General features: G+C 41.3%; 1 protein-coding gene across 1 annotated transcript in view; it reads left to right on the forward strand.

Annotated features, from left to right (window-relative positions):
- The window catches only part of APOB (apolipoprotein B), a 42216-nt gene extending 24797 nt beyond the window's left edge, over window positions 1-17419 (forward strand). Inside the window, exons 20-29 of the mRNA XM_032293999.1 lie at window positions 200-321; window positions 2203-2413; window positions 3321-3496; window positions 3606-3790; window positions 4267-4412; window positions 5352-5725; window positions 6231-13802; window positions 14201-14315; window positions 14419-14602; window positions 15546-17419. Coding sequence (XP_032149890.1) covers window positions 200-321; window positions 2203-2413; window positions 3321-3496; window positions 3606-3790; window positions 4267-4412; window positions 5352-5725; window positions 6231-13802; window positions 14201-14315; window positions 14419-14602; window positions 15546-17150 — 10690 coding nt within the window. The 3' untranslated portion in view covers window positions 17151-17419. The remainder of the gene's footprint in view (window positions 1-199; window positions 322-2202; window positions 2414-3320; window positions 3497-3605; window positions 3791-4266; window positions 4413-5351; window positions 5726-6230; window positions 13803-14200; window positions 14316-14418; window positions 14603-15545) is intronic.
- The last annotated feature ends 6298 nt before the right edge of the window (window positions 17420-23717 follow it).

The raw sequence follows: 23717 nt of genomic DNA on the forward strand, positions 1-23717 counted from the left end.
CTTGGGAATCCTGGCATCTGCCCTTGCCTTGGGTTCTTGCAGGGACTGAGGGATTATAAAGGTCATCGTAGTTAAGGGCAAGAGACAATGTGAAAATAAGGACTATATTTTTGTTGCATTTGAGGCTGAATTGTTTTGGGGACATTATAACCATCCTTGAAAGTTCTAACATGTGCTGTCTTCATTGTAACATCTTTAGATTAGAGCTGGAACTGAGGCCTACAGGAGACATTGAACAGTATTCTGTCAGTGCAACCTATGAGCTCCAGAGAGAGGACAGAGCCTTGGTGGACACCCTGAAGTTTGTAACTCAAGCAGAAGGTGAGTATTCAAAACACAGCTGCTTCATCTCTCCTCTCAGGGTTCAGAATTCGTGAGGAGAACACATGCAATTTAACCTATTTAACAAATATTAACTGAGTGCCCAATAGGCGGCAGGCCTATTCTAAGACCTGGGCCTAGAACAGTGAACGGTGGAGTCTCTGCCTTCATGCAAGTTACAGTGAACAACCAAACAAGTTAATATTTGGAATATCAGATCAGTACTGGGTAGGAAAACAGAGAACAGACTGGTCGAAGGAGGGCTAGGAGTAGGAGGCAGGAAGAAGGGTGGGGAAAGTAGTGCATTTAGAATAATAAGGGAAAGTCTCCCTGGTAAAGTGAGCATAAGAAGACCTAACAGTGATAAGAGGAGAAGCCACATGGAAAGACTGTTACAGGCAGAGGGACCATCAGGTGCAAAGGCCCTGAGGCTGACACATTACTGCCATGTTTCAAGGAAAGGAAGGAGACCAGTATGACTGGAGCAGAAAGACCAGGGAGAAAAGAGGTAGAAGATGAGGACACAGAAATATAGGGAAGTGAAGGAGGGATAGGCCATGGTAAGAACTTTGGTTTTCCTATGAATTAAATGAAAGCCACTGGGAAATCTTCATGATTTGATTTACATTTATGTTGAGAAAAGACTATAGCAGGACAAGGGCAGAGAAACTAATATGTAGGTTATCACAATAATCCAGGCAAGAGTCAGTGTTGTTTTGGATTAGGGCAATGGCAGAGGAAATATGAGAAGGGGTTAGATTCTGGCCATATTCTAAAGATAAGGCTGACAAGATTGGCCGATACCATGGATCTTGAGTGTAAGAGGAAAATGGGAATGAGGACAAATCTAAGGTTTTTGGCCTGGGCAGCTAAAAAACAGAGCTTCCATTTATTGAGATGGAAAGGGCGACTGGAGGAGCAGGTTTTAGGGAATGGGGCAAATTTAGGTGTTCACTTTAGAAAAAAATTTATATAGGTATAGCAAGGAGTAGGTTTTAAGGAATGGGGCTAATTTAGGTGTTCACTTTGGAAAAAAATTTGTATAGGGATAGCGTATCACAAAATTAAACAAGGAAGAAGATCCCATGAGAGAAAGCATTGGAGGAGCAGGGTATGCTGGGGAACTAGAGTTTGGTAAAAGGTTTTACAAAGGATATAAAATGGACGGGCCTATGGATCGAAGGACGCCTGGGAATCTTGTTACAAAGAAAGGAAGAGTTGGGGAGAGGAAGCCCAGGGCAAGGGCAGCAAGGAATCAGGACAGGCACCTTGGATGGAGAGTCATGTAGAGATGTCATGTCTCCCTGGCCCAGAAGGACTGTGAGCCCTCACTGTTCCATAAACAGGCCAAGTGCTCCCCATCTCAGGGCCTCTGTATTTCTGACCCTCTGCCTGGAATGTGCTCCTCCCAGAACTCATCATCGCTCCAACCTCTCTTCATTCTGGTCTCTGCCCACATGTCCCCTTATGAGGACATGAGAGAGAACTCCTCTGACCACCAAGTATGAAATAACACTTCTATTCTTTTCTATCTTTCATCCTTGTATCCAGTTTTGCTCTTCTTCATAACATTCATTACCAACTGACGTGTGCAAGTGACTTGTTTATTGCCTCTACACCTTTCCCACTAGAAAGTAAGCCCCATAAAAGTAAGGACTCCCCAGTGCCAAGAGCAGGGCCCAGCACAGAATAGGCTCATGATAGGCAATCCATAAAGACTTGCATGCATGAACACCACTGAGTTTAACATTTTCAGTAAAATCCTGAACTTTTTGTTTAAGCACATTGATTTCCTTGGGGTTTTTCTACCTTTTCCTCTTTTTCCTTCCAAAACATAGCTTCTTACCACACATCTCTTCATTTTCTTACACACTCATGAAGGTGTGAAGCAGACCGAGGCTACCATGACATTCAGATATAATCGGCAGAGTATGACCTTGTCCAGTGAAGTCCAAATTCCAGATTTTGACGTTGACCTCGGGACAATTCTCAGAGTTCATGATGAATCTACTGAGGGCAAAAAGTCTTACAGACTCACCCTGGACATTCAGGACAAGAAAATTACTGAGGCCGCCCTCATGGGCCACCTAAGGTAAGGAAGGCTAAGGGTCATCTAGCCTGAGCTGCAGGCCTGGGTGGTTCTTTTTCTATTCCTTTTCCACTCTACACCTGATCAAGCCATGTTTGTCCCTGGTCTACAATCAGAGTGGCAGATAGAGCCCTCAACATTTTTTTTTTTTTTTTTTTTTTGAGATGGAGTATCCCTCCTTTTCCAGGCTGGTGGAGTGCGGGGAAACAATAGCAGAGGACTGCAAACTCCTCCCCCCCGGGTTAAGAGATTCTCCCCCCCCTCCCCCCCCCCCCCAGTAGCTGGGACTACAGGCATGTGCCACCATGCTTAGCTAATCTTTGTATTTTTAGTAGAGACGAGGTTTTATCATGTTGGTCAGGATGGTCTCGATCTACTGACCTTGTGATCCACCTGCCTTGGCCTCCCAAAGTGCTGGAATTACAGGCGTGAGCCACCACACTCAGCTGAGCTCTCAACATTTTAATCCTCTGCGCATGTCCAGTTGGATCTTCCTACCATTTATCAGGCACTTACTATTAATGTATCAAGCACAGTCCTGTGTGCTTTAAAGAAATTATCTTGGACCTCACAGTAAACTGCAAGATCAGTGTGAGTTTTCCTGTTTCACAGATAAGGAAATGGTAGCTCAAAGGGGTTAAATCATTTGGCCAAAGCCATAGAGCTAGTAAATAGCAGAGCGGGATTCAAACCGTTTTCAAAAGGCTTCTCTTTCTCCTAAACCTGCTTGCAAAGTCCTTAATTTGTGCTGAATGTTGGCTTTAGAAGTCAATGAGTTTGATCTATGGCTGTTTCTCTGAAGCATCTATGTATCTGGTTTTGATCACCACAAATGGAACTTCGGTTGAATCCTGCATATGTCCTTTGAAAGGATAAAATCATTAGTGCCAACTGATTTTCTTTCCCATAGTTATGACACAAAGGAAGAAGGAAAAATCAAAGGTGTTATTTCCATACCCCGTTTGCAAGCAGAAGCCAGAAGTGAGATCCTCACTCACTGGTCGCCTGCCAAACTGCTCCTCCAAATGGATTCGTCTGCTACAGCTTATGGCTCCACAGTTTCCAAGAGGCTGGCGTGGCATTATGGTATGTGCCTCTTCACCTATGTGAGCACTTCCAAAGTAATGCAGGTGCTGAGAGCTGTGGTTACAGGCTGACCTCGTACCATTCATAACTATTTCCTATGTATTTTCAGACGAAGAGAAGATTGAATTTGAATGGAACACAGGCACCAATGTAGATACCAAAAAAATGGCTTCCAATTTCCCTGATATCTCTGATTTTCTTTGGAGCTTGGCTTTTAATGTCATTGATCTCCTGGATACCAGAATTCCTCCAACAGACATGAGTTTATGGTACATGGGTTCCAAATTAATAGTTGTAAGTATGAATCTGCCAGTCAATAAATACATGGATATAAGTGCTAATTACATCCTCAACTCTGAGCTAGGTGCAGGAGGGTATCCAAAGATATATAAGGCATGCTTTCTGCCCCCAGGGAATTCTTGGGGAGGAAAAAAACATTCACACATGTGTAGTTACCCAGTTACACAAAGCTGAATGTGATACAAATCAAAGAAATGCTACTAAGCAAAACAGCTCTTTGCCTAGTGGTATCGAAGGAAGTTTCAGGACACTAGCTAGGAGGCTGACTATGTTAGATACTCCTTTTATACATGTGGGCAGAGATCAGTGACTGGCAACCAAGATTCATAATTTTCTGTGATTTATTTTTAACTTTCAGTGCATTGTCCTGCTTAATAATTAACTTATCAAATCTGGATTTTTACCTAATATTTATTGCTCTTTGAGGCTCATCATGCCCATTACCTTAAAAATCTCCTGTCATTTTGTAGACAACGCAGTCGTGGCTTCAGCAGGCATCTGAGAGTCTTCCTTATGCCCAGACTTTGCAAGATCACCTCAGTGGCCTGAAGGAGTTGAACCTCCGGAACATGGAATTGCCAGACTTCCACATCCCAGAAAACCTCTTCTTAAAAAGGTAAAAGAAGAAACCAGCAAAGCTTCTTGAACCATGTGAAGTAAATGAAGGATTTTACATAGCATGTTTTAGACATTTTAAATTTAAAATTTCAAGGGAAATAATTTAAGCATTTTAAGGAGGTTACTAGCTATCGCACAAACACCATGGCATTTTTGCATTATTAAACATGTGAACGCCAACCCTGTCAGGAAGAATCTAAGAAAGTAATAGGATTCTGTTAGTTTCACCCTAAGATATTTTATTCAGTACAACTTGAATTGGAAAACCATTCAACTTTCTTCCATTACAAGCAAATTCCCCCTCTGACTGTGAAGAGTTCAGTATGGCTAGAGGCATTACTGACGGCAGGTTTGCTGTTAAACTACAGAGAGTCAGAATAGCCAATGAGCAGTAAATGGAAGCAGCATTCTAAGAAAATCCTTTAACCCAAGCTTTCTGACTTCCACACCTATCTTTCCACAAATCAAGTTGCCTCAATTCAGTTTAGCAAAATTGTATCAAGTGTCTCCTATGCGAAAAATGCTAGACTAGGTACAGTGAGAAGATAGAAACTGGATAAGGTATAGTCCCTTTGCTTAGGAAGATACCATGTAGACACCCAGAAATGACAAATAATTAATTATATAAGCAAAATTATGACATGCTCTTTGAGAAAGGTGCAAGGGACTATGGAACTGGAAGAACGAAACAGATTAGTTTTAACTTCGGTGGGATGATAATGATAAGCAGTGGCTCTTAGAAGAGCTTTGTAAGGATTTGAGTGTTTGACAGGTGGAGGTAAAAACAAAGGAGTCCAGGCATAGGAGTAGCTCAAGGAAAAGTGCAGAGTGGCTTTGAGAATGGGGCAGGTACAATATTTCTGTGAAGGTCAGAGGCAGATAACTTTGAATGATTGATGTCTGACTGTGGGGATGTTTTCTTTGTTGTTCATTTCAGCGATGGCCGGGTCAAATATACCTTGAACAAGAACAGTTTGAAAATTGAAATTCCTTTGCCTTTTGGTGGCAAATCCTCCAGAGATCTAAAGATGTTAGAGACCATTAGGACACCAGCCCTCCAATTCAAGTCTGTGGGATTCCATCTGCCATCTCAAGAATTCCAAGTCCCTACTTTTACCATTCCCGAGTTGTATCAACTGCAAGTGCCTCTCCTGGGTGTTCTAGACCTCTCCACGAATGTCTACAGCAACCTGTACAATTGGTCTGCCTCCTACACTGGTGGCAACACCAGCACAGACCATTTCAGCCTTCGGGCTTCATACCACATGAAGGCTGACTCTGTGGTTGACTTGCTTTCCTACAATGTGCAAGGTGAGCTATGCTCAGGTAAAGGGTGCATAGGGCTAGTTCACTGCAGACTCTAAGAGGAGAGCGTCCTCCAGGGAGGCAAGGACTTGGGCTTTCTAACAGATAATCTTCCTTGCTACTTGGAAGTGTTTTATTTTATTCAACAAATAAAAATATTTATTAAATATATCACATGTATTAAATATTATAGTAGGCAGTAACAGAAAAAAGACAGATACGCCAGCAATTATAATTCAGTGTGAGAAGTATGATGATAGAGTGTAGTTTTTAAGCATAAGGTAGAGTGAAAGCACTCAGTAAATGAACGTAAACAAGGCCTGCAGTGGTCAGGGAAGGCTTCCTGGAGGAATGCCTTTTGCTATCAGATTTTATGTTTGCATTACAGATAGAGGAGTCTGTTGCACAGTTGGCCCAGAAAAATGTGACTTTATTATGAAAGACTTTTAACATACAGATTGCTTTGGAAATGTATTGCTTAATTTAAACAATCTTTTCATTTTTATGTTAGGATCTGGAGAAACAACGTATGACCACAAGAATACGCTCACAATATCATGTGATGGGTCTCTACGCCACAAATTTCTAAATTCAAATATCAAATTCAGTCATGTAGAAAAAGTTGGAAACAACCCAGTCTCAAAAGGTTTACTAACATTTGATGCATCTAGTGCCTGGGGACCACAGATGTCTGCTTCAGTTCATTTGGACTCAAAAAAGAAACAACATTTGTTTGTCAAAGAAGTCAAGATTGATGGGCAGTTCAGAGTCTCTTCTTTCTATGCTAAAGGCACATATGGCCTGTCTTGTCAGAGGGATCCTAACACTGGCCGGCTCAATGGAGAGTCCAACCTGAGGTTTAACTCCACCTACCTCCAAGGCACCAACCAGATAACAGGAAGATATGAAGATGGAACCCTCTCCCTCACCTCCACCTCTGATCTGCAAAGTGGCATCATTAAAAATACTGCTTCCCTGAAGTACGAGAACTATGAGCTGACTTTAAAATCTGACACCAATGGGAAGTATAAGAACTTTGCCACTTCTAACAAGATGGATATGACCTTCTCTAAGCAAAATGCACTGCTGCGTTCTGAATATCAGGCCAATTATGAGTCATTGAGGTTCTTCAGCCTGCTTTCTGGATCACTGAATTCCCATGGTCTTGAGTTAAATGCTGATATCTTAGGCACTGACAAAATTAATAGTGGTGCTCACAAGGCAACACTAAGGATTGCCCAAGATGGAGTATCTACCAGTGCAATGACCAGCTTGAAGTACAGTCCTCTGGTGCTGGAGAATGAACTGAATGCAGAGCTTGGCCTGTCTGGGACATCTATGAAATTAACAACAAATGGCCGCTTCAGGGAACACAATGCAAAATTCAGTCTAGATGGGAAAGCCGCCCTCACAGAGCTATCATTGGGAAGTGCTTATCAGGCCATGATTCTGGGTGTTGACAGCAAAAACCTTTTCAACTTCAAGATCAGTCAAGAAGGACTTAAGATCTCAAACGACATGATGGGCTCATATAACGAAATGAAACTTGACCACACAAACAGTCTGAACATTGCAGGCTTATCACTGGACTTCTCTTCAAAACTTGACAACATTTACAGCTCTGACAAGTTTTATAAGCAAACTTTTAATTTACAGCTACAGCCCTATTCTCTGGTAACTACTATAAACAATGACCTGAAATACAATGCTCTGGATCTGACCAACAATGGGAAGCTACGGCTAGAACCCCTGAAGCTGAATGTGGCTGGTAACCTAAAAGGAGCCTACGGAAACAATGAAATAAAACACATCTATACCATCGCTTATGCTGCCTTATCAGCAAGCTATAAAGCAGACACTGTTGCTAAGGTTCAGGGTGTGGAGTTTAGCCATCGGCTCAACACAGACATCGCTGGGCTGGCTTCAGCTGTTGACATCAGCACAAACTATAATTCAGACTCACTGCATTTCAGCAATGTCTTCCATTCTGTAATGGCCCCATTTACCATGACCATTGATGCACATACAAATGGCAATGGGAAACTATCCCTCTGGGGAGAACATACTGGGCAGCTGTATAGCAAATTCCTGTTGAAAGCAGAACCTCTGGCATTTACTTTCTCTCACGATTACAAAGGCTCCACGAGTCATCATCTCATGTCTAGGAAAAGTATCAGTACAACTCTTGAACACAAAGCCAGTGCCCTGCTTACTCCAGCTGAGCAGATGGGCACCTGGAAACTCAAGACCCAATTTAACAACAATGAATACAGCCAGGACTTGGAGGCTTACAACACTAAAGACAAAATTGGTGTGGAACTTAGTGGACGAGCCCTGGCTGACCTAACTCTACTAGACTCCCCAATTAAAGTGCCATTTTTACTCAGTGAGCCTGTCAATGTCATTGATGCTTTAGAGATGAAAGATGCCACTGAGATGCCACAAGAATTTACGATTGTTGCTTTTATAAAGTACGATAAAAACCAAGATGTTCACGCCATCAGTCTCCCATTTTCGGAAACCCTACAAGAATATTTTGAGAGGAATCTACAAACCGTTATAATTATACTGGATAACATGCAGAGAGGCCTGAAGCACATCAATATTAATCAATTTGTAAGAAAATACAAAGCAGCCCTGGGCAAACTCCCACAGCAAGTTGATGATTATCTGAATTCATTCAATTGGGAGAGACAAGTTTCATATGCCAAGGAAAAACTGACTGCTCTTACAAAAAAGTACAGAATTACAGAAAATGATATACAAATTGCATTAGATGATGCCAAAATCAACTTTAATGAAAAACTATCTCAACTGCAGACATATGTGATACAATTTGATCAGTATATTAAAGATAATTATGATTTACATGATTTGAAAATAGCTATTGCTAATATTATTGATCGAATCATTGAAAAATTAAGAAGTCTTGATGAGGATTATCATATTCGTGTAAATTTAGTAAAAACAATCCATGATCTACATTTGTTTATTGAAAATATTGATTTTAACAAAACCGGAAGTAGCACTGCATCCTGGATTCAAAATGTGGATACTAAGTACCAAATCAGAATTCAGATACAAGAAAAACTGCAGCAAATTAAGAGACACATACAGAACATAGACATGCAGCACCTAGCTGGAAAGTTAAAACAATATGCTGAGGCTACTGATGTTAGAGTGCTTTTAGATCAATTGGGAACTACAATCTCATTTGAAAGAATAAATGACATTCTTGAGTATGTCAAATACTTTGTTATACATCTTATTGGGGATTTTGAAGTAGCTGAGAAAATCAATGCCTTCAGGACCAAAGTCCATGAGTTAATCGAGAGGTATGAGATAGACCAAAAAATCCAGGTTTTAATGGATAAATCGGTAGAGTTGGCCCACCAATTCAAGTTGAAGGAGACTACTCAGAAGCTAAGCAATGTCCTACAACAAGTTAAGATAAAAGATTCCTTTGAGAAATTGATTGGACTTATCGATAATGCTGTCAATCTGCTTGATGAATTATCTTTTAAAACATTCATTGAAGATGTAAACAAATTCCTTGACATGTTGATAAAGAAATTAAGGGCATTTGATTACCACCAGTTTGTAAATGAAACCAATAACAAAATCCATGAGGTGACTCAGAGACTCAATGGTGAAATTCAGGCTCTGGAACTACCACAAAAAGCTAAAGCATTGAAACTGTTTTTAGAGGACACAAAGGCCACAGTTGAAGTATATCTGGAAAGCCTACAGGACACCAAAATAACTTTATTCATCGATTGGTTACAGGATGCTTTAAGTTCAGCATCTTTTGCTCACATGAGGGCGAAATTCCGAGAGACCCTAGAAGATACACGAGACCGAATATATCAAATGGACATTCAGCAGGAACTTCAACGATACCTGTCTCTGGTAGGCCAGGTTTATAGCACACTTGTCACCTACATTTCTGACTGGTGGACTCTTGCTGCTAAGAACCTTACTGACTTTTCAGAGCAGTATTCTATCCAAGATTGGGCTAAGCGTGTGAAAGCATTGGTAGAACGAGGGTTCACTGTTCCTGAAATCAAGACCATCCTGGGGACTATGCCTGCCTTTGAAGTCAGTCTTCAGGCTCTTCAGAAAGCTACCTTCCAGACACCTGATTTCATAGTCCCCCTAACAGATTTGAGGATTCCATCAGTTCAGATAAACTTCAAAGAGTTGAAAGATATAAAAATTCCATCCAGGTTTTCCACACCAGAATTTACTCTCCTTAACACCTTCCACATTCCTTCCTTTACAATTGACTTTGTAGAAATAAAAGTAAAGATCATCAGAACCATTGATCAGATGCTGAACAGTGAGCTGCAGTGGCCTGTTCCAGAATTATATCTCAGGGATCTGAAGGTGGAGGACATACCTCTAGCGAGAATCACTCTGCCAGACTTCCATTTACCAGAAATCGCAATTCCAGAATTCGTAATCCCAAATCTCAACCTTAGTGATTTTCAAGTTCCTGACCTTCACATACCAGAATTCCAGCTTCCCCACATCTCACACACAATTGAAGTACCTACTTTTGGCAAGCTGTATGGTATTTTGAAAATCCAATCTCCTCTTTTCACTTTAGACGCAAATGCGGACATACAAAATGAAACCACTTCAGTGAACGAAGCAGGTATTGCAGCTTCCATCACTGCCAAAGGAGAGTCCAGATTAGAAGTTCTCAGTTTTGATTTTCAAGCGAAAGCACAACTCTCAGCCCCTAAGATTAATCCACTGGCTCTGAAGGAGTCTGTAAAGTTCTCCAGCAAGTACCTGAGAACAGAGCATGATAGTGAAATGCTGTTTTTTGGAAATGCTATCGAGGGAAAATCAAACACAGTGGCAAGTTTACACACAGAAAAAAATACACTGGAGCTTAGTAATGGAGTGATTGTCAAGATAAACAATCAGCTTACCCTGGATAGCAACACTAAGTACTTCCACAATTTGAACATCCCCAAACTGGACTTCTCTAGTCAGGCTGACCTGCGCAATGAGATCAAGACACTGTTGGAAGCTGGTCATGTAGCATGGACTTCTTCTGGAAAAGGGACATGGAAATGGGCCTGCCCCCAATTCTCAGATGAGGGAACACATGAATCACAAATTAGCTTCATCATGGAAAGACCCCTCACTTCCTTTGAATTATCCAATAAGATTAATAGCAAACACCTAACAGTAAACCAGAACTTGGTTTATGAATCTGGCTTCCTCAACTTTTCTAAACTTGAAATTCAATCACAAGTTGAATCCCAGCATGTGGGCCGCAGCGTTCTAACTGTTAAAGGCACGGCACTGTTTGGAGAAGGGAAGGCAGAGTTAACTGGGAGGCATGATGCTCATTTGAATGGAAATGTGATTGGAACTTTGAAAAATTCTCTTCTTTTTTCAGCTCAGCCATTTGAGATTACTGTATCCACAAACAATGAAGGAAATTTGAAAGTTAGTTTTCCATTAAGGGCGACAGGGAAGATAGACTTTCTGAATAACTATGCACTGTTTCTGAGTCCTGGTGCCCAGCAAGCAGGTTGGCAAGTAAGTGCTAGGTTCAATCAGTATAAATACAACCAAAATTTCTCTGCTGAAAACAACGAGAATATCATGGAGGCCCATGTAGGAATAAATGGAGAAGCCAATCTGGGTTTCTTAAACATTTCTTTAACAATTCCTGAAATGCTTCTACCTTACACAACAATCACAACTACCCCACTGAAAAATTTCTCTTTATGGGAAGAAACAGGCTTGAAGGAATTATTGAAAACAACAAAGCAATCATTTGATTTAAGTGTAAAAGCTCAGTATAAGAAAAACAAACACAAGCATTCCATCACAAATCCTTTGGCTGTGCTTTATGAGTTTATCAGTCAGAACATCAAATCCTTTGACAGGCATTTTGAAAAAGCCAGAAACAATGCATTAGATTTTGTCACCAAATCCTATAAGGAAGCAAAAATTAAGTTTGATAAGTACAAAGCTGAAAAATCTCACAACGAGCTCCCCAGCACCTTTCAAATTCCTGGATACACTGTTCCAGTTGCCAATGTTGAAGTGTCTCCATCCACCGTAGAGATGTCAGCATTTGGCTACGTGATCCCAAAAGCAGTCAGCATGCCCAGTTTCACCATCTCAGGTTCTGACATCCGTGTGCCTTCGTATACATTAACCCTGCCATCCTTAGAGCTGCCAGTTCTTCACGTTGCTAGACATCTCAAGCTTTCTCTTCCAGATTTCAAGGAATTGTGTACCATAAGCCATATTTTTATTCCTGCTATGGGCAATATTACCTATGATTTCTCCTTTAAGTCAAGTGTCATCACACTGAATACCAATGCTGAACTTTTTAACCAATCAGATATTGTTGCTCATCTCCTTTCTTCGTCTTCATCTGTCATTGATGCACTACAGTACAAAGTAGAGGGCACCACAAGATTGACAAGAAAAAGGGGGTTGAAGTTAGCCACAGCTCTGTCTCTGAGCAACAAATTTGTGGAGGGTAGTCATAACAGTACTGTGAGCTTAACCAAGAAAAATATGGAAGCATCAGTGGTAACAACCGCAAAAGTCCAAATTCCAATTTTGAGAATGAATTTCAAGCAAGAACTTAATGGACATACCAAGTCAAAACCTACTGTCTCTTCCTCCATGGAATTTAAATATGATTTCAATTCTCCAATGCTGTACTCTACTGCTAAAGGGGCAGTTGACCATAAACTCAGCTTGGAAAGCCACACCTCTTACCTTTCCATTGAGTCATCTACCAAAGGAGATGTCAAGGGTTCGGTTCTTTCACGGGAATATTCTGGAACTGTTGCCAGTGAAGCCAGCACTTACTTGAATTCCAAGAGCACACGGTCTTCAGTGAAGCTGCAGGGCACTTCTAAAATTGATGATATCTGGAATCTTGAAGTAAAAGAAAATTTTGCTGGAGAAGCCACTCTCCAACGTATATATTCCCTCTGGGAGCACAGTACAAAAAACCACTTACAGCTAGAGGGTCTCTTTTTCACAAATGGAGAATATACAAGCAAAGCCACCCTGGAACTCTCTCCGTGGGAAATGTCAGCTCTTGTTCAGGTCCATGCAAGTCAGCCCAATTCCTTCCTTGATATCCCCTACCTTGGCCAGGAAGTGGCCCTGAATGCTAACACTAAGAACCAGAAGATCAGATGGAAAAGTGAAGCCCGAGTTCATTCTGGGTCTCTCCACAGCCATGTCGAGCTTTCCAATGACCAAGAAGAAGCACACCTTGACATTGCAGGATCCTTAGAAGGACACCTAAGGTTCCTCAAAAATATCATCCTACCAGTTTATGACAAGAGTTTATGGGACTTCCTAAAGCTGGATGTAACAAGCAGCATGGGTAGGAGACAGCATCTTCGTGTTTCAACTGCCTTGGTGTACACCAAAAACCCCAATGGCTATTCATTCTCCATCCCCGTAAAAGTTTTGGCTGATGAATTCATTATTCCTGGACTGAAACTAAATGATCTAAATTCAGTTCTTGTCATGCCTGAGTTCTATGTCCCTTTTACAGATCTTCAGGTTCCATCCTACAAACTTGACTTCAGAGAAATTAAAATGTATAAGAAGCTGAGAACCTCATCATTTGCCCTCAGCCTACCAACACTCCCCAAGGTAAAATTCCCTGAAGTTGATGTGTTAACAAAATATTCTCAACCGGAAGACTCCCTGATTCCCTTTTTTGAGATAACTGTGCCTGAATCTCAGTTAACTGTGTCCGAGTTCACGCTTCCAAAAAGTGTTTCAGTTGGCGGTGCTGTTTTGAATCTAAATGAGGTAGCCAAGAAGATTGCAGACTTTGAGTTGCCCACGATCATCATGCCTCAGCAGACTATTGAGATTCCTTCTATTAAGTTCTCTGTCCCTGCTGGAATTTTCATTCCTTCCTTTGGAGCACTGACTGCACGCTTTGGGGTAGTCTCTCCCTTGTATAATGCCACTTGGAATGCCAGTTTGAAAAACAAAGCAGATCATCTTGAAACAGTCCTGGATTCCACATGCAGCTCAACCATACAGTTCCTGGAATATGACCTAAATGGTAAGAAATATCCTGCCTCCTCTCCTAGATACTGTGTGTTTTCAATGATAATTATGAGTAAATAATTATGTATTTAGTTATGAGTAGAGATACAATTACTCAATATCACAAAATTTTAAGAGGAGATATGTGTATACCCCACATGTAAAAACCAAACTGTAGAAAATCTAGTGCCATTCAAGACAAACAGCTTTAAAGAAAATGGATTTTTTTGTAATTGTTTCAGGACTAACAACGTCTTTTAACTATTTATGTTAAAACAACTGTGAGCTGTACATTGCATATTTTAAACCTAAGTAAAGTATCTGGTTAGGATAGAATTCTCCTAGTTTTCACAATGAGAATATTTGCATCCTATTGTTTTGAATCTAATAAAATATAAAATCTCTCCTATACAGTTGTGGAAACACTCAAAATCACAGATGGTAGGTTAACCTGTAAGACTAAAGGAACATTTGCACACCGTGACTTCAGCGCAGAATACGAAGAAGATAGCAAATATGAAGGACTTAAGTATGGAGCTTTTATTGAAACTTTATCCCTTTTGAAAATTCATTGTGATTTTCAACATCTCCATGCCCCTTTTGTGATGGCTCATCTGTTTTTCTGCTTTCAGAGAGTGGGAAGGAAAAGCGCGCCTTGATATCAAAAGCCCAGTGTTCACTGATCTCCATCTCCACTACCAGGAAGACGAAAAAGGCCTCTCCATCTCAGCAGCCTCCCCAGCCATAGGCATCATGGGCATGGATGTGGACGAAGATGATGATTTTTTTAAATGGAACTTCTACTACAGACCTCAGGTGAATACCACCTAATGCGTGACACATCCCCAAGAGCGAGTTGAGAATTGGGGCAGATACATTTCATTCAGGACCAAATATGCATTCAGAGATTCCCCAAACTAAACGAAAGGCAGGCAGTAAGCAGCTTCTTCTCTGATGAAATATTCTTTAGAAAGTATTACAATGAGTCCTTGACTGATTTTAATTTTTAGATGCACATATGATATCATATAGCACTATTATTTATTAATTCTGGGCAAATCCAGAAAGATAGGGGTTATACCTCATCACCCAAATCACAGGCAAGCTCAGCATAGCCAGAGTGTATTTTTCACAGAGTGGTGATTTCTGGAGTAGTGAAAACTTTAAAATTCTTCCCCATAATAGAATTGCTAGATAAGATACATCAAATTCCTCTCATGTCATTTGCAAGCTGTGCCAGGTCAAATCAAGGATGACATTACCAGAGGAGAAGACCAAACATGGTTCTATTGCTGTTACTAAAAGTTTGTCATGGGCTTGGAGAATGTATACTGATATTGGGATTCTGGGCCTCTGCTGGGTGGGCTCCAACTTGCCTTTTATGCTACATCTTTTCCCCTGTCATTTCCTAACTCTTCTTCTTCTCTCTCCTCTTCTTTCTCTTCCCCCTCCTCCTCTTGGCCAGTTTTCAGTCCCAGGAAGGCTTTAATGTTAAGTGTCACAGTGTAAATGCCAAGCGCCAAGCATTTTTTTTATCCTTTCTTGGGCATGTGATAAAGAGAAATTAACAACAGTAGACTTATTTAAACATAAAAAAAAAACGTGAACTGACATATGAAAGATAAATCCCTTTCAGTATGTGAAAGATTCTCTGATCTTTATTTTTAGCTGCTAATGAAGTTTTAGTGTACTGTATTATGTAATTGGAGTAATTGAAAACATGTCCTTTTCTTTTTATTTATTTATTTGCTGTATTTAGTCCTCTCCAGATAAAAAACTGACCATATTCAAAACTGAGCTGAGGTACCAGGAATCTGATGAGGAACTTCAGATCAAAGTTAATTGGGAACAAGAGGCAGCTTCTGGCTTGCTAACCTCTCTGAAAGACAATGTGCCCAAGGCCACACAGGCCCTTTATGACTATGTCAACAAGTACCACTGGGAGCACACAGGGCTCACCCTGAGAGAAGCATCTTCAAAGCTGAGAAGAAATCTGCAGAACAAGGCTGAATGGGTTTATCAAGGGGCCACTAGGAAAATTGATGACATGGACATGTGGTTCCAGAAAGCAGCCAGTGGCACCACTGGGAACTACCAAAAGTGGATGGACAAGGCCCAGAATCTGTACCAGGAACTGTTGACTCAGGAAGCCCAAGTCAGTTTACAGGAATTCAAGGATAAGGTGTTTGACAGCTTGTTACGAGTTACTCAAGAATTCCATATGAAAGTCAAGCATCTGATTGACTCACTCATTGATTTTCTGACATTCCCCAGATTCCAGGTCCCAGGGAAACCTGGGACATACACTAGAGATGAACTCTGCAGTATGGTCATAAGGGAGGTAGGGATGGTACTGTCCCAGGTGTATTCAAAAGTCCATAATGGTTCAGAAATACTGTTTTCCTATTTCCAAGACCTAGTGATTAAAATTCCTTTTGAGTTAAGGAGACAGAAACTATTAGATATAATCTTGATGTATAGGGAACTGTTAAAAGATTTATCAAAAGAAGCCCAAAACATATTTGAAAACATGCAGTCTCTAAAGACCACAGAGGTGCTACATCATCTTCAGCAGCTTTTACAATTCATTTTCCAACTAATAGAAGACGAGTTTAAAGAGCTGAAAGAGACAAAACTTTCTCAACTTACTAATCACATCCGAGACGACATCAACACAATCTTCAATGATTACATCCCATTCTATTTTAAATTATTGAAAGAAATCCTATGCCATAATCTATATACATTCAATGAATTTATTCAAAACAACCTTCAGGAAGCTTCTCAAGAGTTACAGCAGATCCATCAATACATTATGGCCCTTCGTGAAGAATATTTTGATCCAAGTGTAGTCGGCTGGACAGTGAAATATTATGAACTTGAAGAAAAGATAATCAGTCTGATCAAGAACCTGTTAGTTACTCTTAGGGACTTCCATTCTGAATATACTGTCAGTGCCTCTGGCTTTGCTTCCCAACTTTCAACTCAAGTTGAACAATTTCTGCACAGAAATATTCAGGAATATCTTAGCATCCTTACTGATGCAGATGGAAAAGGGAAAGAGAAGATTGAAGAGCTTTCTTCCACTGCGCAGGAAATAATTAGAAGCTGGGCCATTGCAATGAAGGCAATCATTTCTGATTACCACCAGCAGTTTAGATATAAACTCCAAGATTTTTCAGACCAACTCTCTGATTATGACGAAAAATTTATTGCTGAGTCCAAAAGATTGATTGACCTAACCATTCAAAACTACCACACATTTCTGAGATATATCACAGAGTTATTGAAAAAATTGCAGTCAACCACAGTCATGAACCCCTTCATGAAGCTTGCTCCAGGAGAACTTACTATCATCCTCTAATTTTTTTAAAAGCAAAAGCAATCTTCATTTATTCTTCTGTTCCAGTTGAACTTTCACATAGCAGGGAAAAAATTCAAACTGCACATATTGATAAAACCATTCAGTGAGCTAGCCCTGCAGTAGGCAGTAGACTACAAGCAGAAGCACAGATGAACTGGACCTGCACCAAAGCTGGCATCTTTGCAAGTTAAAGAAAATCAGAATCTGAGTTATTTTGCTAAACTTGGGGGAGGAGGAACAAATAAATGGAGTCTTTATTGTGTATCATACCACTCAATGTGGCCCATTTGTATTGAAAGACAGTGAAACAAGGGCATTCATGCAAATGTTCTGGCATTGCAAAACCTCTAGAACATATAGTGTGATTTAAGTAACAGAATACAAATGGAAAGGGAGAAATTGTGGAGGGAAATATGTTGCCACCTAAAAAGAAGAGGTAATTGATCTCAGGAATTGTATTTGCCAAGTGAGAAGGAAAAAGTATTCACAAAGGCTTGTACATACTTTGATCCTGAGAAACACCTTGTGTGTCTTCATGCACCACATAGTCTTCCTCACTGACAGTCTGCCTTTGCCAGGCAAGGCTCTCTGGTACGCTTTGAGATAAAACAAGAGGTCCTTTATTTCACTTAGCCTGCCAGGAGTGGAGAAGGAATAGTTAGGGAGTCCTAGCTCCAAGGGCTTCATGGCAATAGGGACCCCAGATGTCTCCCTCCAACTCTGCCTGCCAGGATCCTTTCAAGGCAAAGGAAGTATGAGTGGGAGAGGAGGGGTGGAGATGTAGATTCCTAACAATTCTGTGACACAGCATACGTGTATGCTCTTTAGGCTTTTAAGCAACCTTATTTTTTTCAAATGTAATATCCAACACTCCCAAGTATAATAAAAACCCAAGGGTTGACTGGGCACAGTGGCTCACGTCTGTAATCCCAGCACTTTGGGAGGCCGAGGGAGTTGGATCACCTGAGGTCAGGAGTTTGAGAATAGTCTGACCAATATGGTGAAACACTGTCTCTACTAAAAATACAAAAATTAGCCAGTTGTGATGGCCGGTGCCTATAGTCCCAGCTACCTGGGAGGCTGAGATGAGAGAATTGCTTGAACCCAGGAGAGTGAGGTTGCAGTGAGCAGAGATCATGCCACTTCACTCCAGCCTGGAAGACAGAGCAAGACTCTGTCTCAAAACAAAAACAAAAACAGAAACAAAACAAGGGTTTCTCCTGTCACATCCAGTCACTTCAAACTCTGATTTTAAACATTGGCAATGTCCAATCAGAGCCTCCAAGCTGAGCTCTAGAAAGAAAAAGCTGCACAAAAAACCTGTGCAATATAACTTGCACTCATATCACTGACAAGGGTAGCTACAAAACAGCACATTCTTTTCCATGACACTGAAGAGTGAAGGAAGAGTGTAACTTGCGAGCAATGAGAAATTGGAGGTCATTACCTTCCAAATCCTATATGAGGTCTGTTTGAAAAAGACCCCCTTTTTTAATTCAAAAATTATTCAACCTCCACCATTCTTTCATAAAGCTTCACATTCTCTTGGTAAAGCCCACTGTTAAAATGTGCAGGCGTTACCTGGAAAAGGAAACACATAGCTTTAACAATAGTCTTCTATCCTGAACTGAGGAGCGAGAAAGAGTCTAGGGAGCTATAATACGTGGTAGCATATGAATCTGGTACTCGAGGAAAGTATGTTGGATGATAAATAAATGGATGGATGGATGGATGGATGGATGGGGGAGCGAATGAATGTGCAGATAAATGAGGGGTCAGTTTTGAGAGTGAGAGAGACATGGAAATTAGACCCAAAGCCCAGGTCACCACATGGAATAGTTATGTAAGAGTTTCCCTGATGAGCTATAAGCAGCAAGAATCCAGTGAGTGTTCATACTGAAAGGAGGCCTGGAATTGTGGCTTAATTTGGAGGGAAAAAGGGAGTTCAAGATTCTCAGTGCTCATTTGTTGATACCTATCCAGGACTGAAAGGAAGAAAAAATAGCCACAAATTCAAAATGATAGTGTAGTCACACAGTGCCCAATGCCCAGTTCCTTGACCAATGTCCCTCATACAAAGGGCCCCTGATGAGCTCAGAATGTCTTTGTTGTGCTGAATGATGTTGGAAGAAGAAGGGATCCTTGTAGGGGCTTGGACTTTGCCTGCTCCCTTCTTTTGTCTTCTACTGCATATCTGGATACTTCTCTGGGTTTGATTAATAGCTACATTTTTATTTGCTTGTACTTTGGGCAACTTTTTTTTTTTTTTACCTCTGCAAGCCTCAGTTCTCTTACCTATGAAAAGGAGATAATATCTATCCTGCCTGCCTTGCAGGGCTTTCCATGAAAATCAGTTGAAATAACATATGTGAAAGTTTTGTAACCTTTAATGTCATGTGGAAGCAAAGTGCCATTATCATTAGATGATTATTAAAATGAGGTTATGGGAAGAAGAAAAAATGGAGGTGGGGCTAGGTGTCCAGTTCATAGAAGAGATGAAGGTCTGTCTGCCCATTTGTCCATCAAATGTGAAATGTGTTGTCTCATGATGGATATACACAAAGTATTATGGGGGATTTAAAAGAGAAAAAGTTGTGAATTGGGATTTTTGTAGAAAAGATTGAAATGGATTTCAAATATACATAGACTAGTAAACAGTTAAAGGAAAATGGACAGTCTAGGAAGAAGATGAGTCAAGAAAGATAGATGGATGTGTTTTAAGGACACTGGATCATCTAGTTTAGCGAAAGCACAGAAAGGTAAGAAGGAGACAGGATTGGAAAGGCAGATCTGTAGTACTGCAGAGGGCTTGAATGTCAGAGTGAAAAGATGACACTCTTTTTGCTGAAGGACAATCCAATGACAGTTTTTGGGCAGAAGGGTGATATGCATTGTGATTTAAGAAAACCAATATGACAACATACGGATAATGAATTATAATGGGGTGAATCTGGATATGAATGTATTAGTCCATTCTAGCATTGCTATAAATAAATACCGAGACTGGGTAATTTAAAAAGAAAAGAGGTTTAATCGGTTCATGCTTCCTCAGGCAGTACAGGAAGCATGACAGGGGAGGCTTCTGGAAACTTATAATCGTGGCAGAAGGCAAAGGGTAAGCAGGCATGTCCTACATGGCTGGAACAGCAGGAAGTGAGGGAGGTGCTACACACTTTTAAATAACCAGATTGCATGATAACTCACTCGCTATCATGAGAACATCACCAGACAGGAAATCCGCCCCCATGATCCAGTCACCTCCCACCAGGCCCCACCTCCATCATTGGAGATTACAATTTGACATGAGATTTGGGTGGGGACACAGACCCAAACCACATCTCTGAGGTTGTACCAGGGTCCAAGTAACAGGTGAGGAGCACCTCAGTTGCCCTAGGGTTGGGAATGGTGATGAGGGTAGGATAAAAGAAGATTGGGGTGGCAGAATTGACAGAATCAGGTGTCTGATTGAGTGAAACACAAAGGATGGGTGCAAAAATGCTTAGAAATGGAACTGCCTTGGTAAGTCACTGGAGCCAGGAATTGAAGGGGTTGCAGAAGAGAGAGGAACAAAGAAGAATGGGTAAAGCAGACTTCAGAGTTAGGAAATTCTGAACCTGTGCAACTCGAAGGACTATGGGGCCTCAGTAGAAATGGGAGGAATGTGTTGAGGGGGAGATTATTAGTATAAGGCATGGACTTATCAATATCACGGCTGGAATGGGACTACGGGATCACATATGAGTTTTCTTTTGCAATGGTGTATCTAAGCAGAGATATCTAGCAGGCCAGTTGGAAATGCAGGCTAGAGAAACAATATCCAAAGGAGTAGGGACAAAGGAGAATTTTAACCAAAAATTGCAAATAATTTTCTGTTTGTATAAACATCTTTAGAAACTTAACAAGAAAACAAAGAGTTTTTCCTTTTGTGCAGTTATTTTCCTGGGAGTAAGTCAACAGGTACATCTGCTAAGAACATACTGTGAGGAGACGTGGAAAGTCCTGCTAAAAACACAGGTATTCCTCCCATTAAACTAATATCTAAAATTTTCAACCAAAGGAGAAATCAAATAATGGAGCCCTGCCCAGGCCCCTGGGGCTTCAGAAGCATGATCAAGCTGTGTGCTTCGGTTGACTCCCAGGTCCCGCCTAGAGCAGTGGTGCTGTCCTCAGCATAAGCCTTCCAAAAAATGGGTCCAATGGGACTCAGCACCACCAGGTGCCTGCAGACCTACCTCCATTCGCCTCTGCTTTTCACCTAAAGGCTGGTCAGTTGAACAGTTCTAATCCCCTTTTTTGGTGAGTTGAGCAAAGCCCCCTCCAACTCCCTATCCTAGGTCCCCTTCTGACTCTAATTTATGACTTAGTCCCAATTCAGTCAGAGAAGGGGCCAAGCTGGCCCTCAAATGGGGCCTGCAATATGGGAGCCAGAGTGGACAAACAGATGTTCCCTCTAAAAGTGTCTAATAACCAGAGATAAATGTGCAGAAACAGACCCTACCCCTTAGCTCATCTCCTTGTATGCTGTTTCACATTAAGAGGTCAACTACAACTCCCTTCAGAGTGCTCCATTTGTTGGTGGGATGGTTGGGTGGTCACCAACAAATAACATTCCAGGGCCTCATAAAAGTTGGTGGAGTAGGTGCACATGTTTCCACAAGGAGAGGGCCCTGCCTTTCTCCTCCTACATAGACCAGCTCCTGCCTTCTCCAGGTCTGAGCAGTGCTTCAGGTCAACAATGCCAGGGCACTAGGCGCTAAGCACTTGTGTCCATTTTACTCCCTGGACTGACACCACCAAAGCCCATTCTTTGAGGGATGACTCAGGCCTTGAAGGTGGACTGATTCGTGAACTGCAGACCTGTGTCCCCACCCTTGTTTTTAAACTGTGGCTTGGGCTGTCTGCTCTGCAGCATGAACACCAAACCACAGTGAGCAGAGGCATCCAGTTTAGACTCTAACCCAGAAACAGTGCCGAAGGAAAGCACAGCTGGACCAAAAGCCCAGCTCCACCAATTCCCTCTCCATTCCTCTGTTTTTCCATCACCCAGGCTGGTGCCAAGGTCTTTCTAGAGTAATGAAGGTCCGTACAGTTCCAGAAGACCTAAAGCCCTTGCACTGGGACTGGGCTAGCTGGGTTGGAGCTAGGGTCATGGAACAGTTCTCTAATCACATGGGATGTTGGATCGTCGTGGAAAGAACAATAAAGAGAGCCGATGGCTGCCCCATAGCTCTGTTGAGCTGAGGTTGGGAACTGGGACAGTCAATACTTCCCTCCTCTCAAAAGAAGTCCCCACTCTCAAATTCAAGCTTCACTTCATGAGTTATGCAACTTCAGTAAAGTCACTTGAGTTTCCTAACCTTCAGTTTCATCATTAAAATAGAAATCAAGAGAGAAAAATAGGTTAAGTGACTGAGCAAGAGGAGAAAGTGGCCCCCTCTTATGTTACAGAGTTGTTGCAAAGATTAAATAAGGTAACATACATGGATCTTGGCACAAAGCAAATGAATGCATCGATGGTGTTCTATTGACAGAAGTCAAGATAAATGACATACAATTACAATTATACTCAACTACATACAGAAATCTGATCACAACATAATAGGGAATAAGAAGGCAAGTCCCAGAAGATGAAATGCAGTGCCAGACTCTTTTACTAAAGTTAAAATCAAGAACAAAATGCTTTGTTTTCTAGGATTATAGTTTTGAAGCCAGGAAATGCTAAACTCAACATTCAGGATAGGCTACGATCTGGTGGGGAGAGGCAGGGAAAGGAGGGTGAGGACTCATGGTTCGATGTGGGTGACCCTCATGACTTCTCATGCTGGGGGATGAGTTTGTAGGTGCTTATGATGCTATTTACTGACTTAGTTATATTATTTATTTAATTAATTAAAACAAGAGGAAAAAGTAAAATCTTGAAGTGCATGGCTCTTAGGAAACACTTAAATTATTTCATGCTTCCTTTTCCTCTTCACCTGAGATTTTTGGGTAGATCAACTCCTTCTTTTCAAGAGAAAATTATTACTTTAGCAGCTATTTACTAAGCACCTTCTCTAGTCCAGGCATTATCCTAAGCATTCAGGGCAGAGAGATAAGCAAATAAATGTGGGAGGCTGGACGTGGTGTTCAGTCGGAGAGGAACCCAAATGAGGAGGACTTATAGGGATTCTGGGATCACAGAGACAAAGGAGGCAGGAGGTAGCAGAGCACACTTGGCAGAGAGGCATGGGTGTGAATTCCAAGTGTGCCACTCACTAGCCATGGAATCCTGGGCCAGTCACCTTGCCTCTCTGATCCTCAGTTACTTCATCTGTAAAATGGGAACTCAGAGAACAATAACATGCTCCAGATGAACTGAATGAGTCCGGGTCCTCCTATACCATCTAAACTTTTCACGTCGGTGACTGGTTCTTTTTATCGTCTCTATGAAACTCCTTCAAGGCCCAGAAAAGAATGTCTCTTAGTCCTTGAAGACGCCTCTGATCCCTGCTGAAGCACACCCAGGCCACGTGCTTGCCTTGATGTAGATGTCTTCACCTGTGTCATTCCCCAGACCAAACTGAAATC

The sequence above is a fragment of the Sapajus apella genome, unplaced genomic scaffold (genome assembly GCF_009761245.1).
Source record: "Sapajus apella isolate SASKATOON/1434 unplaced genomic scaffold, GSC_monkey_1.0 scaffold31, whole genome shotgun sequence".
In the NCBI taxonomy this organism is placed as follows: domain Eukaryota; kingdom Metazoa; phylum Chordata; class Mammalia; order Primates; family Cebidae; genus Sapajus; species Sapajus apella.